Raw genomic sequence first — 24,811 nt, 5'->3', positions numbered from 1 at the left:
TAATTAAATTACATACTTTATTCTTTGTCTTGTTTATGTTTGGTTATTAGATGTTTGGTTGTTGTCCGAGAAAACAAAGCCGCATGTTGATAAGTGCTGCAACATGTATATTTCTTTTACCTTTTAAGAATCACCAAAAAAATTGGCGTAATAAAACTCTATAAACTCTATAAACATTTTCTTGGAGATTTTCCTCCGAGGTTCCTTTTCTTGTAAGTATATACTGAACTGTGAAATATATTTGTGCTTACACTCAATTTGTTTGAAATTGTATTATAATTTGTAGATTAAACATCTTTTGATCTTTCCGTTTATCTCTCCTTTTATCATAAAAAAATTTAAAAAGATTGATAAAAAAATTGAAAAGATTTATTTCTTATATTATATATTTAATAAAAATTTTTAATTGGGTTGTGAACAAAATTCTAAAATTACTGATTAACAATATTATGATGTAATTTTATATAATATATAAACTCTGCTATGTAATCCCAAAATAATTATTTAGCTTTCTATTGAATAACAAAGTACAATTGTTAATTTAAAATGCGAATAATTATAAAAAACTTAATTTTTTATTCAAAATAAATTAATTAAAAACGGATGGGTAAAATTAACAGATTTAAACGATGGAAACCTCTTTTTTATGCATGTTTATTGTGTTTTTTAATGCGCTGAATTTATAAATATTTATTTCAAAATGGACTGATGGGAAAGTATTGAAAGTAAAAAAATGTCGCCTCCAAAATATCAAAATTTTGTTGAAATCTAAACAAAAACTTAAGAATACATTTTTTAATTTCTGTTTCTATCATTTTCTCTCATTTCTATTCTTACTCAACTTAACATTATTCATTCTGACGTTACCTAATCTTAATCAATCCACACTAATATCATTTAATTTGTCCCAAACCAATCCGCTTTTAGTATGATCCAGAATCAACGACGTGAACATGATCAGATTCCGCGTGTGCGCTTTTATTCATATGCGCGTGTGCACTTATTGCTTGCAATTCACCTTCACGAACTAGATACATAAAGCAGACGATAAACTTTAAACAATAATTTCTCATAAATTATTGCATATGGAGAATTGCTTTACCGTGAGAACGATTAGTGAGAAAGATTTAAAGTAACATGATTAAACAAAGCTCTAATTAGCTCGTACACAAAATAACATTAATAATGAGTTAGGCCAGTGAGACGAGAAAAAAAATTTAGGTGTTTGTATAAGGTATACATTGTATTTATTAGTAACTTTGTCACAAACGTTTAAGTCCATGGTCTGATTTCGAAAAAGTTGTTTGAGTTTGCGTTATTAATGTAAAAGACATACACACACTGAAGAAGACTCTGTAGAGTCGAAACATTTGTGACAAAGTTACTAATAAATACAATGTATACTTTATACGAACACCTGAATGTTTTTGCTCACTGGCCTAACTTATTAATGTTAACATATTTAAAGTTAAGAATCTGTGATATCAAAACTCTCTTTGTCAACTGAATTTCTTGTATACCGTTTAAGTTTTCCTCTTTTTCTTTCTAATGTAAAGAGAAAAAGAGGAGCCTAAACTTTTCTTTAATAAAAGAAAAAAAGATTAATCTTTAAAATAATGTTTCCATAGAGATTTAAGTGGCATTAATTCGTTGAAACACACAATTCTAAACTCATTCTCGTCTCACTCGGAAGAAGTTAAGTCCGCGGCTAGCTATACACTGGGAAATATCGCGATTGGGAATCTTCCTGAATACCTGCCTTTCATACTTCAGGAAATCGAGGCACAACCCAAGCGTCAATATTTGCTTCTGCATTCGTTGAAGGAGGTAATGTTTATGAAATCATAATCTTAATTTCATGTAGTGGTTGGATTAATTTATTTGTGAACCAAGATAATTGAGTAAAAATTTTAAAAATATATAATTACGATTATATAATGTAATCAATTAGTGAAATTAATTGTTAAATAATTTTGTATAATTAAGTTTTGGTTTAATTAAACTGATCTATTAAACATTAATTATATGCATCACAATTTAATCACTTATTGAAATAAATCATATTGATTTAAAAAAAATACTCAACCATTAATTATTAACTTTTAGTTATATTTCAAAAATTATATTTATAATTTGTACAAACAATTACGTGCTTAAAAATTGTGTTTATTATATCGAAAAATTACTTTTTATTATGTTAATCAATGCTATTTAGTTATCAATCATAAATTAGTGACTAAAACGATTAATAATTAACGATTAACTTATCAGTTATCAGTATTATAGTTAATTATTTTTAATCAATCGAATTAAATGCAATTATACACAATTTATTTTAATTTTATTTTAATCGTTTTATATGATTTGGTTGATTTATTTATTTTAAATTATTAAAACTAATAATAGAAGAGAAGATGGTATTACGGCTATTGTCGATAATATGGTTACCTCTATTATTTCCGTTATTAGGTGACATATTCTAACAATTGCTTATGGAGTTATTTGTTTAGTAGCTTATGGAGTTATTTTTTTAGTGACGCTAATACATAATGACCACGCCATTACATAATGACTGACAATTGTTATAAGGCATTTTTACTTTTGAGCACTTTTAAACTTTTACAAGATACACTTTTAATCTTTAATTACATACACTTTCTCATTATTCTTAAACTTGAGTGTATTATCACATGAAGGTACATATACTCGAGTGTTTTTTTTTTTTTTTTTTTTTAAACTTTTTATTCGGCCGTATACATTTCGAGTTATACAAAGTTGAAACAATAACATGGAATTTGGTTAATAGTTTTTTAAGCGAAATTTTTATATCGAAATATTTCTTCAATAAATCGATTGTCGTTCTAAAGAGCGGTGTTTAGAAATATTAAAGACTAATCATTTTATGCTTGTTTAATATTAAACAGGAATAAAATGATATTTTTAATAAAATTTTTAATGGTGTTTCCAAAGCTGAACGCAGAAAAATTCTAAATTAGGACAATTCTAAACAATGAAAAATTAAAAATATATAATTTTATAACAAAGTACTGTGTTTCTTTTTAAACTAAACTAATTTTTTAAAATTATTTTTATGGATAGCCATATTACAACCATTTTTTTTCTTCCACCGATTATGCAGTGCATTAGATTTTTATAAATCACGTCCTAAATAATAAGTATTTCATTACTTTGAGTCTAGAATCTATCAAACAACACTCTGACGAATGTAATTGTTCAAGTTTCAATAGAAAATATTAATTATAAACAAAGTTATTCAATAAAATGAAAATGGGTGCCATATTCTTCTCTATGTAACTTAGGACTCTCGAAAATTAAAACAACAAACAATTGAGAATAAGACTAATGAGAGACAGCGCGGGTATAGATGCGCAATCAAAATTTCGCTTAAGATGAATATATAATTATAAGGACATTAATAATTTTGATTGCCCACCTATACTTGTGCTGACTTTTATTGGCATTATTCTCAATTATTTGTTGTTTTAAATTATTAACATAATATTAATAATTTAATTTGATTAATGTCTAGGATTTTTATTTATTTTTAATTTTAACTAAAAATTTTTAATTGTTTTATAATCAAGAACTAAATTTTTAATTGTAATTATTAATCGATAAATTGATTGAATTTTACACATTAATTTTAAACATATTGTAGTATGTAATTATTTCTAAAGTGCTATTTTTTATAGATTATTACAAGTCAATCAGCCAGTCCATCTGGCGTGTCACACCTGCAGAATTTTGTGCCTTCGATCTGGATGCTCTTGTACAGGCATTGCGAATGCACGGAAGAGGGTACTCGTAACGTCGTTGCCGAGTGTCTTGGTAAACTAACGTTAATCGACCCCGCCACTTTATTACCAAGACTGCAAGAATCGCTCAAATCACCGTCGGCTCTTATGAGAACAACAACGGTTACGGCGGTTAAATTTACCATTTCTGATCAGGTACTTTACTTTAGCTACAGCATATAATTGTATACTTCTCCTTCTTGTAAGGAGAACTTACCTTCTCCTTCTGTAAGGAGACCTTACAAGAAAGAGAAGTATACAATTATATGTTGTGACTAAAACTATGCTCTTCTCTTTACTGATTTTGATAAAATTTACAGCAATGTTAACCCTCTATTGTTTTTGTTTGACAAACGAACATTAATATTTTTGTATGAGCGTCACGCCGCGCCTATGTCTGTGTCATGGTAGTGCAGCATTGCCATATTTTTTAAATCATATGGAGATGATCATTAAAAGAAAAAACATAAATTAAGGCTTCTGGGTACTTGCCGCATCCATATTGAAGTTGAGACGTCAGAAGCGAGAAATTGCATGAAATGACACGTAATTTTATGAAACATGCAATTTGTAAATAAAACCAATTTTGATAAAACAGACTAAGCAGATGGCTTTAAAACACTTCTAAATATCGGTCACGACTAATTTTTTTTGCCTAGCAGTCAGTAAATAGTCGTAAAAAGCACGTAAAGTGATGCCTATTTAGACAGGAAAACACGGATAGCTATTGAAAGGAGTGAAAAATGTACTTTTATGTATAAAATTCAAAGAAACTTTACTCGCGGTTCATTTTTACGAATTTGATAAATACGAGACAAGTTATATTTTCATAATAAAACACATAATAACAAAATGACATGCACGACAACATCTCATCGTCAATCTGTCACGTTTCACGTGTATTAGTTTTAATTTTGTCCGCGACGAAATGTTGCTGCCGTTAACGCGGAGTTCTCGGCTAAGGAGTCAGGAGCCTTAATAAAAGAAATAAAAATAGTGAATCAGTCAATCTGTGTTGCATTAACATAATCTTGTAAAAGCGAAAAAAATGAAACGCTCAGTTTGTTGCTTGCAGTAAATTAATGAGATTAGATAACGCGAGTCATATCAATTGTAGGTATTTATTCTCGTCATGAGCGCCGCGTTTAGATGCACTATACATTAACACTTTCAAAATCTTTGATAAAAAGTTTACTAAAAATTGAGAAAAAAGCAATGTATCAATATAATCTGGAAGGTTGTAAATAAAAAAAAATCAAAAAGTTTCAAAGTAAACTTTTATGCTACATCTGTGCATTTACAAAAATTAGATGTGACCTGAACATTCGCCTTATACGAGCAACGGATAGTTAAAAGATTCTGTCAAGTGAATCTGTAAAACTGTTTCTTTGAATAGGCTTTAGAAATATTCCCTTAACACTATATGCTTCCAATATTCATGTAATATAACCGTGGTGCTATCAACTTGTATCTTGCTAATATATGTAATGTACAGTGCGTTGCATTGATGCCTGGGTACCGATTTTAGGGACCACGTTTCTTGATTATTTTTATGTTCATGACTGAATGCTGTGGTGATCGTTGACAGCAGCATTTAGTCATGAACGTAAAAATAACTAAGAAAGAAACGTGGTCCTTAAAATCGGTACCCCAAGCATCAATGCAACGCACTGTACATGTATATACAGGGTGTCTGACAACTAATGATAAATCTCTCGCATGTAGATAGAATGGACCAAACTGAGTCGAAAAGACCTGTACCACTTTGCGATTCTCGCAATAGTTAACGAGTTATAAATTAATAAAAATTCCGAATTAGTCCCGCCAATCCAAATCGCGCGATCGAGATTGCCAAGCGCGCAGGGCGGGGTGTTTACAGCTTGTCCCGGAACGGCGGCCTAGCGTTACGCGCCGTTTCCGCTCCCCGCAGCAACAGCTACGCAGTTTGCTCCATTCTATCTACATGCGAGAGATTTATTATTACATGGCTCATACTTCTTCACTTTTCTAACTTTTATTTACTTTTTTTTTAAACTCACTTTTTACTTACTTTTTTATCAAAATTCATTTTTTTTACCTTTTTAACATCCAAGAAATAAGTTTTTATTAAACAAAAGTAATTTTTAATAATAATTTTACTTATATAAATATTAATTTTTTAAAAATTGCTTTTGATATTTTTGCTTTGTGCTAATTTATGCGAATGGTGTAAATGCAAAGGAACATTGCGATTAAGATATTTTGTTCTTTTGGTATGTTTCTTTGGTAAATGTTACGACCGGGAAGGTCGTCTCGTTATCATACACTCACGCTGTGACAATAACACGCGCATTCCCGAAATAAGAAGACTTTTAAAAAGATAACTTTAATATAAGAATGTGACAGTCCGTAAAAAAGATCAAGACGACGACAACCATAACAACTGTTGACAGGGAATGATCTTCTGTTGCGTTTATCGATCGCCTTGCGCGAATCGATATTAGACACTTCCTCAGGGCGGGCACGCAACACTGCCCCCCTTTTTTAAAGTTGTTGTCCCGACAACTAACTTAGAGGGCTTCCGAAAAATCTTCATGATTTCTTGCTCGTTCATACTCTTTACTTTGTGTCTTGCGCGTTTCTTTTTTTATTCTTTGGACAAGGGGGGGGGGGAGGAGAAATAAGCTTTCGAGGACCCAACACCTTTAAGACTCCCTATGTTCCCTCGGCATTTGTCTTCAGGCCCTCGGGGAAACCTTGATTTAAAAATCGGGGCGAGGCGGTTTCTTTAGAAAGTCGAAGAAATCAAACTCCACAAAAGATGAAATTCTTCTCGTACCAAAGATGTCACAAACGAACTTTTAACTGAAACAAATTAAAATTCGGCAAGTATTACATTTCAAACAACTCTGCAAGAGAAAAAAATTTTTTAGTCAAGAATTTTTGTTCCCCACATTTTAAACAAAATTTTACGCAAAAGATTCTAATCTGACAATTGTTCTACTCTGGGCTCTTGCCTCAGATTATCAAGCGTCGTTCTCCACGATTCAGAAGAAAAAGAATCAAAGCTCATTTTTAGCTCCTGACGAAAGAACAATTTTTAAAATTCTTCTCTCAAGGCGAGGATTTCTAGAGAAGCACAACGACCTCTACCCCGGCCCACTGCCACGAGTTACCGAACGTCGCCAGCGTCACTCCCAAACCACCTTTCCGAGAGAAAATCTTAGACTTTCTTCTGCCCCATCTCCAGCTTTTGCCACGTGTAACCGAGCGTCGTCCTCCGCGATTCAGACCAAAATGACGACCTTCTGCTCTACCCTGGGCTCTTGCCATAAGTTACCGAGCGTTAGCTTGAGCAAAATCAAACAAAAACGACGACCTTTTGCTCTACCCTGGGATCCTGCCACAGGTTACCGAATGTCATCCACTTCTGAAATCAGAATCACTCGACGACCTCCTGCTCTCCCCCGGACCTCTGCTACAGGAAGCCAAACACCGTTTGCTGTAAATTTATTTCTTTGAGCTAAACCAAGAAATTCTAAAATAATAGAAACTAATTTTAAATTTATGAGGAAAGAACGGTCCCCCGAATCCATCCCCCAAGGCGAGAACTTTTAAGGAAGCACGACGGCCTCTTGCTCTAGCACGGGCCACTGCCACGAGTTACCGAGCGCCGTCCGAGTCATTCCCAAACCAACGCCCTTTTGAAAGAAAGAAACCTCAGACCGTCTCCCTCCTTCCTGGGACGAAATCTTAATCCCGAAAAGAAGAAATTCTAAGTTAAAATTAAAACTCTTTCTCTCTTTCTTTCTCTCTCACTCATTCACTCACTCACTCACTCACTTACTCACTCACTTACTCACTCACTCACTCACTCACTCTCACTCTACGCAAACGCAACGCGTCTCCCGGTTCATTTAACGCGAAACTCCTTGCGCACAAGCAACGCGGACACAACACGTTTCGATCATCCAACGGAAAACTCCTCGCGCGCAAGCGATACAGAAACAATGTGCTTCGAACATTTGACGGAAAACTCCTCATGACCAAGCAATGCGGATACAACGCGTCTCCAACATTCTAAGCAAAACTTCCCGCACGTAAATAAACATTTTTGGAAAGACTTAGCTTTGTCTCTTGAAGACGTTATAGCTTTCTATCACGTTGACGAAATAATGTCGCTAACTTATCCCGACGTTGTAAACAAATGTATCGCTCCTCACGCATTTTCCTCAGCACCTCTAAAATTGAATGAAGGACAACTTCCGTCTCCACGCGATGGCTCTGGCGCTTTACCAAACGCGTGCAAATTTGCTTTCTTGATTCTGCCATGGCTCGTTTTTATATTCTTGAAAACGGTCCGAGAACGGTCGAGCGAGCCCCCAAAATATTACGACCGAGAAGGTCGTCTCATTATCACACACTCACGCTGTGACAATAACACGCGCATTCCCGAAATAAAAAGACAGACTTTTAAAAAGATAACTTTAATATAAGAACGTGACAGTTTGTAAGAAAGATCAAGACGACGACAATCATAACAACCGTTGACAGGGAACGATCTTCTGTTGCGCATATCGATTGCTTTGCGCGAATCGATATTAGACGCTTCCTCAGGGCGGGCACGCAACAGCTACTTATGAACTTTAGATGGCGCTGATAGTGTTCTCTAAACTCTAAATTCTAGAGTCTAGAATAGCGATTGCAACATTTTGGAAACATTTTGGACATGTTCTTTCTTTTTCGCATGGCAGTGCAAACGTTGAGAGAGGTTTTTCGGAATCTGGTCATATCCTGACAGAAGAAAAAGCATCGATGTTTTTAAGAATGCTCAATGCTAGACTTAATATTAAGGATGCGATAAAAAGATACAAAAACAAACCTCAATTGGTTCCTTTTAGTAAGGAGTTAATTATTGCCACAGAATCGTCAAAACAGAAATATATGATTTTTCTCAAAGAGGAAAAAAAAAGAAAGAATCTGAATGAAATACACAACTCATTGAAGAAGCTACTACAAAAAGGAAGAGAGAATTAGAAAAGGAAATGAAAAAAATCGAAAAAAAGGCTAAGGTATTAGAAGAGGAATTTAAAGAAGCTGAAAAACAAGAAGAGAGTCAAATTGCCGATAAAATGTTTGTTGAAGCGATTAATAGATTAAAATTAACTGTCAAAAAAGGAGCTATAAACGATGTAAAAACAGCTCAAAGTTTGTTAGAGGTTGCAAAAAACTTAAGAGAAGAAGAAAAGCAAAAAATAAAAATAAATGCAATTTTTTCAAGGGTCGAAAAGAGTTTCTGTTTGCGCGTGAGCGTGGTTGCACGCACTTGAGCAATCACATCACGGACGCATTGCCGGAACACATACTGATCGGCGTGCCGCATCTCAAACTCTTTGAGTTTTGATTGATGAGAAGGAGAATTAAAGGTTTTAGAGAAAGACTTCTTAACTTTTGGAACCACTGCTAGTCAAGCAAATTTATTGATTATAGTTGTTACAGACGACAGTGACGAGTGAGTGAGGAATATTAAGTCTTGTACGCACTCTTCGGTTGCGAGCGCGCGAGAGAGAAGGCAAGTTTCGCACATGCTCGACGACGTAGGTGCGAGCGAGCGCGCACTATGTATCTTGTACACACTCCGCAAGAGTGCGATGCCACAAACGAATCGCTTTGATTGCACTTAGGAGTTGAAGATTTCCGACGCACTCGATATACTGCCGCACCGGAGATTTTCCTTCGCAAGACTGACTTATTTCAGAGCTCCGAGCGCGCACAAGAAGGCTAGAAAATCGGGGGGGCCCAATCGGAGCTAGTTGCTCCGAACTGGTGATCTATTGTCTCACCTGTTTACGCATTCTTGCGCGCCTCGAAGTTTGAAAGCCGAAAACGGTTATACTTTACGGCTCTAAGTTAGCTGGAGAGAATTTGCAAAATTTTAATGTATTAAGTTTTCGTGGGTGTTCTCAGCATTGCATTTCAAATTAACCGTTTCTAGCTTTCGTGATTCGATTAACGTTCAATCCTGAACAATTTCTTTTCTCAAATATTCAATCATAATTAATAATAATTTTATTATATAAAATATTAATAAGTGGTTTCATTATTATCAATTGTTCATTTTTATATTTTGTATTGTTGAGTTCATCTCTAATTATACTGATTACTACATTTAGTATTATTACTAGCATTAAAAGATATATAGATTTTATTTGTTATTTAAATGATAAGTAAATTCCAATGATCAGATATCAATTGTGATAAATGATTTGTAATAAAACTGTTTTTGTTTTTATAATACCCATTCATCAGTATTATTGTTAATATGAAAAGATACCGATTTTATTTGTTACATGAGTTATTTCCAGAAATCAAACGTGATAAATATAACAAAACTATGTTTCTATTTTTATAAACTTAAATAAATTGATACATAGAATTATTATTACTAAATAAAAATGTTTTGATAAATACGTAAATTTTATTAAGTATAAATTTTAATTACACTTTTATCCATATCTTTCTTTGCTCTTCTCTTAATTTTGTTCATTTTTCTACTTACTTTTTTTTACGCATTTTTTTTATCGTTAAACTTACTTTTCCCACTTTTTGCCCCCCCCCCCCCCTAGCCGGTATGAACTCTGTCATTGGTTGTCAGACTCTCTCTCTCTCTCTCTCTCTCTCTCTCTCTCTATATATATATATATATATATATATATATATACACAGGGTGTTTCAGACCACCCGTACACCCCTTTTCTCTTCGCAGGATTAGGACCAATCAAAAATATGTTCAGACGAAAGTTGTAGGGTTTCAAAAGATCTATTCAATGATCTTATCAGTTTGACCTTGGATGGCGTCGCCAAGGTCAGATCGAAATCACATTAAGTTTTTTAAATGGAACACCCCATTTTTGATTCCAGAATCTAATAGCTGGTGTCAAGACCTTTCCAAAACACTATAAGAATGTTTATTTTCGTTGACTACTTTCCGAGTTGTGCGGCTTGAAAGTTACACTACCGCCAGCATCAGCATTACTCAAGATGTACCATGTGGTGGTTACTTAGTCGGATTTAATCTTGTGTGTGGGTGTGTGCATACGTGCATGCGTATGTGTATGGGGGAGGAAAAGGGGAGTCAAAGTTTTATGTACTCTGCTTTTGTTTATTAACTGGATTGATTATGTTTGATGATCAATCATGTCCAGATTGACTGTATGCATTTTCCCGTGCTTAGCATTATCCAGAATGAACGACGTGGACGTGACGAGAATTTCATCCCATTGGGGTGCTTGATTCACGTGAGTCCCCTTGCCTCTCACGTTTGGGGTGCTTGATTCACGTGAGTCCCCTTGCCTCTCACGTTTGGGGTGCTTGATTCACGTGAGTTCCCTTGCCTCTCACGTTTGGGGTGCTTGATTCACGTGAGTCCCCTTGCCTCTCACGTTTGGGGTGCTTGATTCACGTGAGTCCTCTTGCCTCTCACGTTCGGGAATGAATGAGTGTATGTTTTGTTAAGCGACTAAATGTTCAAAGTGAGCACCATTCTCTGCGATGCAAGCATCAACTCTATTTTGAAAATCATTGGTTGCTCGAAGAATTTCCTCGGCACGTAAGGATCGAATTGCTTCACTTATTCTACGAATCATATTATCCCTCGTAGTCGGACGTTCATGATAGACCAAGTTTTTTATCCTTCCCCAGAAATAATAATCAAGGACGGTGAGATCTGGTGATCGGGGTGGATAATTGATTGGACCGTATTTGCCTATCCACTTGTCGGGGAACATAGTATTTAATGCCGCACGAGCAACTCTCGATGTATGAGACGGACATGCATCTTGTTGGAACCACATGTTCAGGCGCAATTGCAGAGGAATATTTTCTAGTAAGACAGGAAGATCTGTCATTATCAAGGCGGAATATCTATCACCGTTTAGATTTTCGTCAAAGAAAACAGGACCTATGATTTGACTTCCAATAATTCCACACCAAACATTGACTTTCCAAATGGTTTGATGATCTACTTCTCTCAACCAGTGAGGATTATTTTGTGCCCAATAACGAGAGTTCCAAGTATTAACAGATCCATCACTTTTAAGTGTACATTCGTCAGAAAATAAAATTTTCAAGTGGAAATCAAGTGGTTGCTGTCTTATAAAGTTGCAAAATACAAGTCTCTGTCTAATATCGTTATAATTCAACGCTTGATGAACAGACATTCTGTAAGGGTGAAATTTGTTATTTTTTAGAATGCGCCAAACACTGATTTTACTAACACCAGAATCTTGTTCTCGTCGTCTTAAAGAATCATAAGGGTTCAATTCTGTCGATGCAAGAATTTCCACTGTTCTTTCATCCATAATCGGATGACGAATTTGTGTACCTTTGTTATGTTGAGGCTGAACGACACCTTTAATTTTGATTCGTTTAGCCAAACGTGAAAAAACATTTCGCGAGTGAGGAGTCCGATCAGGATAACGTTCCCGCCACAATCTTTCCGCTGCAATGAATGTACCTCGACACTCATCTAAAATTAGCAGCATATCATATGCTTCTTCATTGGAATAGGACATGGCTAAATAAACCTAGACTAATAAAGAGGGTCGGATTTTTGTTGCGCGATTGATACTGATATGACGGTTATTGAAGACGTAGGTGACAAGTTTGAGAGAGTTATTGTCACTCGTGTTGAGTTGAGTCACAATAGCGTTGTGGTGAATACATCTCTACTACATCCTATGCAAATAACAATATGTATAAAATCACGAGTTAGACATCGTTACGCAGAAAGCCGCGCTCGTTATTGCTCGTGTGCTACCGTTAAAGTAATAATGTAATTACATAATATTATGACATACATATGTATGTGACTATCTACGGTCGCGACAGCTAACTTTCACGATTTTTCATGATCTGTTTTTGTTGGCCCGGCTCGCGTGTTTACTTTCTTTGTGTCGGCTGCACGGCTTTCTGCGTAACGCGTGATTTTATATTGTTATTTACATGGTGTTGGCGGTAGTGTAACTTTCAAGCCGCACAACTCGGAAAGTAGTCAACGAAAATAAACATTCTTATAGTGTTTTGGAAAGGTCTTGACACCAGCTATTAGATTCTGGAATCAAAAATAGGGTGTTCCATTTAAAAAACTTAATGTGATTTCGATCTGACCTTGGCGACGCCATCCAAGGTCAAACTGATAAGATCATTGAATAGATCTTTTGAAACCCTACAACTTTCGTCTGAACATATTTTTGATTGGTCCTAATCCTGCGAAGAGAAAAGGGGTGTACGGGTGGTCTGAAACACCCTGTATAATATATATATATATGTGTGTGTGTGTGCGTGCGTGCGTGCGTGCGTGCGTGCGTGCGTGCGTGCGTGCGTGCGTGCGTGCGTGCGTGCGTGCGTGCGTGCGTGCGTGCGTGCGTGCGTGCGTGCGTGCGTGCGTGCGTGCGTGCGTGCGTGCGTGCGTGCGTGCGTGCGTGCGTGCGTGCGTGCGTGCGTGCGTGCGTGCGTGCGTGCGTGCGTGCGTGCGTGCGTGCGTGCGTGCGTGCGTGCGTGCGTGCGTGCGTGCGTGCGTGCGTGCGTGCGTGCGTGCGTGCGTGCGTGCGTGTACATATGTATATGTATAGAGTGAAGTAGTATTGTAAATACATTTGTAGCATCATGTATACATGTATGTATATACATGTATACATGATGCTGCGAATGTATTCACAATATTCCTTCGCTGTTGTGTACTTCAACTAACGTTTCAGAATATATATGAGACTGACTGTTATCAGAGCCTAATCTAGTGGTTTGGAGACATTAAATAATAATAGTAACACGATATAGGGTGTGTTTAGGGAGACACTATTAGCACTATTTGCATAATTCAATCTTTGTTTACATTTATTTATTGATAAAAATAGAAAACACAAATAGCGTTAATAGCGGTCTCTCCGAACGCACCCATAGGAAAGAGTGTCGTAGGACTGCTTAGAAGCTAAGTAATGAATAATTAAATATAGATCCATATTAAACATTGAATAACTGAATATAGATCCGTGTGTATATTAGTATATACTATTACATAATTAAATAAAAAGAGTAATACATCAAGGCACGTATTATGGAATTCTTTGGAATGGATTCTGATCGCAATTATTCTGTATTTCCTAGAAAACAGAACAGAAATTTAGAGAATAATTGAATATGGATTTCGATCGCAATTTCATGGAATTTTTAAGCGCAGACGATTACTCATTTAAAAATGTTTTTAAAATGTCGAAACTAATATTTGCATATATTAAGAGATACAATATTTTCCCTCAAAACAGATCAAATAGATTCACATGTTTTAGCAGCATTTTTTTCTTGTTGAGACTCGTATCGAATGCAATGTTGAATATACAGTTTTTCATCGCTCATTGTATCAACTGTTATTTTTAACGTTATGTGTACAGTACGGTGCAATAATTTGTTCGGGTAAAATGGTAAATAAACAGATAACTTGACTTACCGATGCCAGTAGCATATACAGTATATGATAGACTGTAGCGTCGGTAAATCAAGCTATCTGTTTATTTACGCGAACAAATTACTACACCACACTGTACCATCGAATCATAATGAATGGCGTTTTAGAAAACACTATACCAAACAGCAAAATGACAAAAACACAGAACAGCAGGAACATATTTTAATTTAAAATAATTGCGTTATATGATTGAAAAAAGCTAAAACTTGTACATATACCTACAGTCTGTCTAACAAGAGCGTGTATGGCGAAATTCGAAAACATTTGAGATAATGAATTGAAAAAAAATACACATATACTATATGATATAGATTAGGATGCTTTATTATTAATAAGTTGTCCAGTTGTCTCCATTATTAATAATTGCCTGGCAATTTTTGACTAATTTTATAGCATAATCTTGTGGCAAATCTCCAAAAAAATCAAATCTATCGAAATACCTGCTTAACGGTCTAAATATTTTTCCCTTGGAGCTTGATGGATCGAAAAATTTGCCCAAACAGAAGTTTTGTCCGTAAAAATTACCTGGCCTTAATTGCGATCCAAATTGTCTTTTGCCCAAGTGAGTTTTTTTGACGTGTTTTTTTGGACATTAACAATTTCTTCAATGCTTCGAAATTTCACTTCATGGGCCAATAAACGTCGTTTTACAGTATCACATGACACATTTAGATCTTTTTTACGCAAAATCGCTTGCTCTTCATGTAATAATAGACTAGGATTCTTCTCTAATATCCATAAAATCATTTTGTCCTCTTTTTTCGTCGTTACTTGAGCAGAACCACGATCAGGTTATCGACATTTCTTACATCGGAATAGTGTTTTATTCTTTTACTTATAAATGTCTTTGACTTTTTCATGTATTTTGCAGCAGTCAAAATGACATTTTGGTTTCTTCGAATCCAAACTCAAAAATATGGGTTTGTAACGTGATGCGTACGCGGCACTCATGGTGAAATATGTTTTTTTGTGACCAAGATTAAACGACAATTGAGGTTTTCTTTTCAAAGCATCTTGGGGGAAGCATTCCTCTATCTGATCGCGTTCGAATTTTCCCTCTAACGGTTTCCAGAAAAAAGTTTCGCTCTTGTTAGACAGACTGTAATATAAAATAGTTTATACACTAGTAGTAAGTTTATACACTATATAGTTTAATATTGCATATATTTACAGCCACAACCAATCGACGTCATGTTGAAGCAATGTATGGGTAATTTTTTGGCAGCTTTGGAGGATCCAGATCTTAACGTGCGTAGGGTAGCATTAGTCGCATTTAATTCCGCCGCACACAACAAACCTATGCTGATAAGGGATCTCTTAGACGCGGTGCTGCCACATCTTTATGCAGAAACTAAGATCAAGGTTAGTTATTTAAGATTTAATACCCGTATTTATAGTCCCTCCTTAAAAAATGAGGATTTCTTGTTTCTATCTGTCTTTGTTTTGCATCAGGTAAAACGTAGTACGTGAGACAAAGACAGACAATAACAAGGAATCCTTGTTTCTCAAGGAAGAACTATGAATACGGTCGTAAATCTAACAAGGAAACTAACGGAAGTGTTTGCCTCAGATTAAAACGAGATTTTAATATGTTGTAGTACAGATAAATATAAGGGACACATATTGTTCTATACGTGTTCTTTTGCACTTTTAGGGGGTGAAACACCCTTTTGAAGAAAATTGGTTTTTTTCTTTCAAAGCGTATATTGTCGAAACTAAATAAGAGATAGAGAAAAATATTCTAAATGAAAATAGCTCGAAGAGTACTTTATACAGCAAAAAAAATTTGTTTAAAAATTTTTTTATACTTTCCCTTACCATTTACCAACTTTTTCAAAATTTTTATTTTTTTTATAAGCAAAATAAAGTTTATTTTATTACAAATTTAATGGTACATGACAAAGTTATGATCCGACCTTTCCATTTTCCAAAAATAATTAAAAACCACTCCATAACGCATGATACCGTTTACTCATCCGTGCGTTTGATAGTACTTTACAAAAAAACGGATTTGTCTTATATGTTGTTGACTACGCGAAAGAGCACGAAGACAAATCAATACAATACAATAAATGTTGAAATAATAGTTTTATAATAATAATAATAGTTTTATAATAAAATAATAGTGATTTTTTTTAACTGCTAAAATTAGTCAAATTTTATTGATAATATGTCACAGTATGTACGGAAAACAAATTATGAATAATGAAATTATTATTTATTCATAACTTGTTTTTAATTGCAAATATTTCTCTTACTTAAAAATAAAATGACACCAAACTGAAGAATAACAATTACGGTGTTGTAGGACATTCATTTTTTGTGTACAAAATAATAAATATAATTAATATAAGTTAAACATTTATTTAGTGGTCTACATGATTTGACTATTTGTTCTCTTCAGCATTTTACAGACAAGGAGACTTGGTTTACAAAAAATTATTTAAAATAAAACGTAAATAAAAATAAGACTAGTGAGAGTCAGCGCATATATAATTGCGCAATAAAGACTACAGATACAATTAAATCTGTTTATTCATAATAATAAACGTTTCAACTCTTTTTGGAGTCCTCCTCAGTGTATAAGTAGCAGAAAAAAAATAGCCGACATTAGTCCATAATGTTAAATGCGGCTGAGTCACCATCGGTTTGCCAGATCCTCAGTGGCATCTTAGCGCATAGCATTCTTGAAGAAAATGACAAATCTCTGATTAATTAAAATATTGTTTTAGATGACGAACAATTACATTGGAAAGATGAAATTAAGATGTGACTCACCAATAGGAACTGATGATGACGTGTGAAGCTTTGGATAACGCTTGTCATGTAAAATATTCACTTGTCAAAATTATATTCGTTCACGTTATTACAAGTTATTCACTCTGCAGAGAGACGTGTATCTTGTTTCAACACAACGGGAATACTGACTTTTGTGCTACGAATTTCAATGGAAAATATTGACCGGACATCATAATTTAGCAAGGTCGAGCTGATCAACTGTCGATATAAACAAAAATAAGAACAAAGGAATAAAAAAATACGTAAAACAAGGAAGCCAGTACAAGTCGGTTAATAAAACGCTTTTTTAAACAATAAATCATTAGAGACAGACATTAATAATCTCGCAATTTAAAAAAGAAACAGATTTTTTAAAAAAGAAAAAATCTCATAATTTCTTTAAAAGTAATAAGTATGCATTGTGCAGACATTTCGTGTCTGTCTGCAAATTGAGACCATTTTTTTGCAATTGAATATTGAGCATTTCTAAAATTAATCGTCTGCTTAAGAAACGTTCACTGTCCACAATTTTAATGTTCTCCCAGTCGAAATCATGATTACAATTTAGTTTGTGTTCGGTAATTACAGAATGATTAGTCATGTTCCAATTAATGTGGTTGCGATGTTCCGTGACTCTTGTTTTTAATTTCCTGCCGGTTTGGCTAACGTATGACACAATTTTTACATAAGATTTGGTAGACTACATTTTTTATTAAATTCTTCGGGAGAACATCCTTCTGCACTTTAATAATCCTGTCTAATTTATTCAGACTGAAAAAAGTCAATCTAACGTCCAACTTGGTGATTGTCATGAACTTATCCAAAATAGTCGGTATATAAAGTAACAAAAACCACGGAGTTTTTTTATCTAATGTATCGTTGTCCACATTATTGTCAGTTTATTTGAGAGTACTTTTAATACTTATACGCTGAGGAGGACTCCAAAGAGAGTCGAAACGTTTGTTATTATGAATAAACAGATTTAATTGTATATGTAGTCTTCATTGCGCAATTACATTCGCGCTGACTCTCACTGGCCTTATTTTTATTTACGTTTTTAAATGTCGAGAGTCCTTATTTTTTTTGTGTTAAAAAATTATTACACATTCCATACCTTTACTATCTAATGCCAGCTCATCAACTAACAACAAGAGAACTAACATAAAATTAATTTAAAAATTAGTTTGAAATTTAACCTTTTATACTGCATTTATACAATTCAATTTATGTGTTTATTATATACAAAATTTGATTAGTATAGAAATATGCATAACGACGCATGCACTTTGGATCATCTCTTGAAATTTAATTTTTACGTTTCGGCAGTATTGACCTTAATATGTAAACATTTAAGTGTTATGTAAATTTCGCAACATAACTTTGTCGTAAGCCATTGAATTCATAATAAAATAAGCTTTATTTTACTTAGAAAAAAAAATTTTTTTTTTTAAAGGTAGGTGGTGGGAAAATGTATTAAAAAAATTTTTTTATTACTGTTATAAAGAACTCTTCGAGCCATTTAACTTTTAATTAGAACATTTTTTCTATCTTTTATAGTACGCCCTCTACACTCTTGCCTGCTTCTCGTACGCCCTCTACACTCTTGCCTGCTCTGTGCCTGTACACCCAAGGACTTTGATTCTGTCCATGGGGAAATTTTCCAAACTAAGAAGTCGCTATCTTTCTACATACTTACAGTTCATGATTAACCTAACGACCAATAAGCTCTAGTCGTTTTATTAACCATGAACTGCGAGTATATAGAAAGTGGTGACTTCTCAGTTTGGAAAATTTCCCCATGGACAGAATCAAAGTCCTTGGGTGTACGCTTGCGCTCTCCTGCTTTTCCGCTCTTGCCTCCCACCCCTCCTCTCCCCCCCTCTCTTTCCCTCCAAAAAAATACACTATTGAATGCACACTACTAACTCCTCTTGCTCCGAAAACGGAAGTCCTATTTTAATATTATAATAGTCATTTAAAGAATGCAATTTTATTAATAAGTTATTACTTTCCGATTTTTTCCTCTTAACTTATTGAATAATGAGAATATATTTTTCTTCGTGAAAACCGTACAAAATTTCTTTATTTATGCAAGTTCTGTTTCTTTAACATAATTTTATTTTATTATTTATACTTCTGTGTTACAGAAAGAACTAATCAGAGAAGTCGAGATGGGTCCGTTTAAGCATACAGTAGATGATGGATTAGATCTTCGTAAGGCGGCGTTTGAGTGCATGTATACATTGCTGGATTCGTGTCTCGACAGACTAGACGTTTTTGAATTTCTGAATCACGTAGAGAACGGTCTTAGGGATCATTATGACATCAAGATGCTAACTTATCTTATGACCGCGCGACTCGCACAATTGTGCCCAACCGCAGTCTTACAGAGTGAGTATCGTGCACGATTCGTTCATACTGAAATCTTTGATGTTTCAAAACATTTAATACTCTAATCTTACCATCTTTGACATTTACTATATAGGGTTGGAACGATTAGTCGAACCACTGAAGAGTACTTGTACGATGAAGGTAAAAGCAAACTCGGTAAAACAGGAGTATGAGAAGCAAGATGAATTAAAACGCTCCGCGTTGAGAGCTGTGGCAGCATTGTTAACTATTCCCGATGCAGGTAACTATTTGAATTGCTATTATAGCTTGTACTTGGCCATCCATATAATGAGTATGGGTAGTGTAACATGTGAGTTTGTGCAAAGATTGCATTTGGAGATTACGATTTTATTTATTTAGTTAAAACTGATTTTACTAAATATTTAAGACAGTAGATATAAACGGTAAAAATTATATCAAAACATTAAAAAACAACAACGAAAGTAATAAACATGTTAATTATAATTTAAGATAAAGATGATATACTCGTACTTATATTAGGAATGTGATTTAGGTTGAAGGTTTTTTCTCAAAAACTGATTTATTTAAACAAAATAATGAATGAATATTTTAATCAAAATATTTTCTTTTGTTTTCTATAACTTTTTTGCATCTTTCTGGCAAGAGATTCTATTCCGCGACAATAAAAAGATTCTTTTTTGAACCAATACGATATAAATTTAAGATCGCGAATTGTATATATATATATATATATAACAAATTAAATAGAAGGTGGGCCAAGACGATTAGAGCAAAATCTTGTTGCTGAAATACCATTGATATTAAACCTCGAAATAGATGTTAACTGGATTAACCCATGATTTTTTTAAAACTATTAAGATAGATTTATTTTTTATCCCTAGTAACAATTTGATTAAAAACTTTTTGTGTCTGGCGATCAACGAAATATAAATATTCAATCGGTTTGCAATATTTTTCAATAATTGATAAAATCCATTTCTCTTTTTTTGTAAATCTTTCCCATAGCACGTAAACGTTTAGTAACTGTTGTACGATCAACATTTAATGCTCTGGCAAGTTTTGAAGTGGATTAGATTTTCATCCAATAATGCTTGCAAATCTATATCTTCTTGCTTTTTTAGTTTTCCTAAGCAATTGTTAACATTGAAATCACCATCTGAACCAGTATTCACATGTATTGATTGGTGGAATAATATTACCATAAGTAGTTTTTATCAAAATTCTATGACTTTCAGCCGCTATATTTTCTGATTAAAAAACGAAAGCAATGTCGGAAATGTTCTTTAGAAAATTCCATTTTTAAGATGGTATAAACACAATGTTTTCTGCGTCTATCGTTAGTCTTCTTCTTCTTCTTATGGTTATTGGCAACCGTTCCCACCAACGAACAAGGAACGATACGGCCATCCTTCGCAAGTCAGTTGAGTAAATCAAAGTTTCTTAAGTTCTTTAGTGTTCAACAGAATTAATATTAGAAAGCAAAGTCAGTATTAGACAGCAAAATTAGTGTAGGTATCAAAGCATAAAGGACAATAAAAGTTGTCCCGGCAGGCCAATTGTGATGCAATCGACGAATTCAAAAATATTTCCGGTAACGGACAAACACGTTCGCACACGCTCGATGCCCTAAACGGACTGGTCTATTGTTAGTAAATGATTAAATATTATGGAGTTATATTAAAGCATTAAGTAACAATAGCTGTGATTGAAATATCTTTGATAACACTGACATTAGTGCCATCTCTTGCAAAACCCTCAAAATTAAATCACACTCCTAATAATAGTCCAAATAAAAATAAGATGGATCTATTTCCTCACAGCAAACACTGGTATTAAAATTAATTTTCCCTCTCTTTCTCTTTTCTCTCCCTTTCTCTTCTCTCTCTCTCTCTCTCCCCCCCCTCTCCTTTATCTCCTTTATTTACATTTTGTAACCTTCGTAATGAGGTAAAACATCTTATCGATATTGCCAATAATAACTATCTGCTCCATAGACTCAGTCATGTTTCGAGCTTTGTGCGTTTATGGGCTGAGCTCCGTTCCCTGGACCTTAGCCCAAATCAAAGCATCCTCTCTTCCACCTGATCTCTTCCTCAACGTTAACCTTTTCTTTACCTCTGCTCATCTCTCTTTTTCTTTCTCTTCTCCTGCATCTCTATCCCCTTCCATACAACCTCACTCGATCTTCTTATCCTTGTCAGAACCCTCGCATCACTTTTCATTCCTTAAGGAAGGTTAGGTGTTTATCCGACTCTGAGTCCCGGTAATGTCAGTCGCTGTTTCTTTCTAGACAATCTTTCCGTCGTTTTTCCTTTTCTTTTTAACTTGTTTTTTAGTTCCTTAACCTTTTCCTCTGCATAAAAATCATCTTATATTATTTTCCTTCTTAATTTACTCCCCTCTTTTTCTGAATTTCATCCCATATCCTTATTGTTTTTCCTTTCCGAAGTTCTCGAAGCGATTGGTTTAATCAACTGTCTCTTTATCTACAACTTCGTAATCCTAAGCAAACTAGCTTCAGGGCAGGCAATAGTACGCAGACGGCACTTGTTCGCTTAACTGACGACATCAAGCGGGCTGTAGACTAATGACAGGTCATCCTGCTCATTTTTTTTAATTTTTTGAAGGCTATTAAGCACAACTTTTTATTAAACAAGTTTAAGCGTCACTATATCTCGGCCTGTCCTGAACTGGTTTCAATCCTACCGTTTCAATCGCTGAAATTTATGATTACATGCATTTGTTTGCAGATAAAAATCCATCGTTGAGCGAATTTGTCGGACAGATTAAAGCCACACAGGATCTGCTGCCGCTCTTCGAAATAATACAAAAGGACTGCACCGGCAATAACATGAATGAAGCAAACGCAATGGATCAGAGCTAAGAATAATTGACTTAATTCTTTTTTGTATGTCGTATAAATGAACGTGGGTTAAGCGCATTCGTGATCATACTCTATCCATAGTTTATTTCTATACATTATTTTTTCATTATTGTATCTTCGATTTGAAGGTAGTTTCTAATAAATGTGAGTTAATGTAGCACATCATGTATAAATTTTAAAATAAATTTGTCGGCAATATATAATTATTTTATTATTATATACATAATTTCTTGCTTTATCTGACTGTTCTACATATTACAATTATTGTAACAAAAAATACATTATGACGTGACAACTTGCGTTGTCCGTCATCCATGACAGCTTCATTGTCACAAAGGCTGCTTGACCCGACACGGACGCTACGTTCTCCCGGCTCGGGGACTGGCGCAGGCAGGCGCGATTTCGGTGGTGCGATCTTTACATGTGTGTGATTGCCTTTGTGCCGTTTACTTTTGTGCGTTTACTTTTGTTATTTTAGTATCTTTGCGATACTAAAATAACAAAAGTAAACGCCAAGAAGCAATTTAGGAGAGAGTCGGTGACTGCGATGAGTATTTTTTGTATGATAACGTTGTCTCGTCCACCTGGAGAAAAGCGAGAAGACTACCATCGAGAGATTATAGGAGCACCCCGAATCGCGGAGGCTCGTAGGTTCGACACGTGACAACTTCTTCTTATGGTTATTGACACCCGTTCCCTCGCCAACGAACCAGGAACGATACGGCCAGTTTGCTTAGGATTAAGGAGTTGTAGATAAAGAGACAGTTGATTGTAAACCAATCGCTTCGATAACTTCGGAGAGGAAAGACAACAAGGATATAGGACGAAATTCAGAAAAAAAGAAGAGTAAATTAGGAAGAGAAATAATTTAAGATGATTTCCATGCAGAAAAAAAGGTCAAGGAATTAAGGAACAGATTAAGAAGAAAAGGGAAAACAATCCTCCGCGAACCAATTGAGTAAAATCAAAGCAAATCAAAGTTTCTTGAGTTCCTCAGTGTGTTCAACCAAATCAGTATTAGAAAGCAAAGTCAGTATTGGACGGGATCCGATCATGGTGGAAGGATTACATGGTGTGTGCAGTTCGGCTAAACCACGCCCACTTTTGCTCTGTGCAATCTGCAAGGGCTACAGTTGATCAGAGAGCCAACTATGAAAAGTAAAATTATTTATTGTTAGCTAGTTGATATGCTGGCTCTACCTTCTTTGTTTCACACATGTTAGTTTCTCTTTCTATTCTTGTATGTATACTACTTGTCAGTGACTACGTTTACACGGCTCGATTTATGCCAAAGTTATAGTTTATCTATTTTTAATAATTTAAGAATTAATTAAAAGATTCATAACATTAAATTGTCACCTTTAAATGGGTAGACACCCTTTTGGACATAGCACGATTGGACACCAATCACAGCGCTTGACCAGTGGAAAAACTTTAGGCATTGGCCGCTATAAGTGGTGGTGTCCAATCGTGCGCACCCCCCTTTAAATTGTTTCTTTTTATAAATAATTCTTTTGTTTCACAAATAATACGGCTATTCTAACTTATAATAATTATATTTTTAATTATCTTTAGTATTACCTCATCAATTAATTATCTATACTTTTTTCCCTTAAGAATTAATTCTAATATTAAGAATTACACTTGAAATACCCAGATAACAATTGCTGAAGGCTTATATTGCCCTTATGTATAATTATCACATCGTGCGTGCGAGAACGCGCTCATATTGCCTTCACAACGTGACGGGAGCACAAGTGTGAGCGCAAATGATATCACTGTGCAATCACGCGTAATATCCCATCACGCGTGAGGCAATATGAGCCTTCAATAGTTATTTGGGAATTACAAGAAATAAAAGTATATTTTTATAAGTATATATATATATATATAAGGTACCCGAGCCGAATAAGGCCCACCTAACTTATTTTTTATAAATTCTATTTACAAAGATATTGAAATAAACTAAATAAGAATAAAATGTTTATTTTAACCACTCACCAAAATAAAATTATCTTCTAGATAAAACATTTTTAAGTAAACAAAAAAGAAATGTTTTTAATCTCTGACATTGGGCCTTATTAAATTATTGTGCTTTTAATAAGACCCGAATTAAAAATAAATTGAAAATAACAAAGGAATTAAGTATTATTTTATCAACTCACTGTTAAAATGATTATTAATCACAAATACGAAATCCTTTAAGATCTGTTTTACTAGTAAAACATCACAATTATTTTTAATTTTGTTTATAATTAATATTTTAACTTTAAGAAATTCTGGCTATTTTAGTGCAATTTTAGCTTATGGAAAGTTGGTATCATTGAAAATCGTTATTCTCTGTTGCAAGCCACATACATAATAAACAAATGACAATGGCCATAACAATAAATGTACAAGTGGGCCTTGTTTATTAATACATTATTTATAAAAAAATATATTTATTCCAAAAAATTTATA

At 34.3% G+C, this 24,811-nt stretch overlaps 1 protein-coding gene across 1 annotated transcript in view; it reads left to right on the top strand.

Moving 5' to 3' along the window:
- The window catches only part of LOC105196194 (cullin-associated NEDD8-dissociated protein 1), a 63,245-nt gene extending 40,691 nt beyond the window's left edge, over positions 1-22,554 (top strand). Inside the window, exons 13-18 of the mRNA XM_039448254.1 lie at positions 1,629-1,827; positions 3,714-3,971; positions 15,490-15,678; positions 19,242-19,485; positions 19,580-19,726; positions 22,218-22,554. Coding sequence (XP_039304188.1) covers positions 1,629-1,827; positions 3,714-3,971; positions 15,490-15,678; positions 19,242-19,485; positions 19,580-19,726; positions 22,218-22,351 — 1,171 coding nt within the window. The 3' untranslated portion in view covers positions 22,352-22,554. The remainder of the gene's footprint in view (positions 1-1,628; positions 1,828-3,713; positions 3,972-15,489; positions 15,679-19,241; positions 19,486-19,579; positions 19,727-22,217) is intronic.
- Positions 22,555-24,811: the final 2,257 nt, after the last annotated feature.

This window comes from Solenopsis invicta, chromosome 4 (genome assembly GCF_016802725.1).
Source record: "Solenopsis invicta isolate M01_SB chromosome 4, UNIL_Sinv_3.0, whole genome shotgun sequence".
Classification (NCBI taxonomy): domain Eukaryota; kingdom Metazoa; phylum Arthropoda; class Insecta; order Hymenoptera; family Formicidae; genus Solenopsis; species Solenopsis invicta.
Note: the sequence above shows the minus strand (reverse complement) of the source record. Positions and strands in the feature narration are given on the sequence as shown.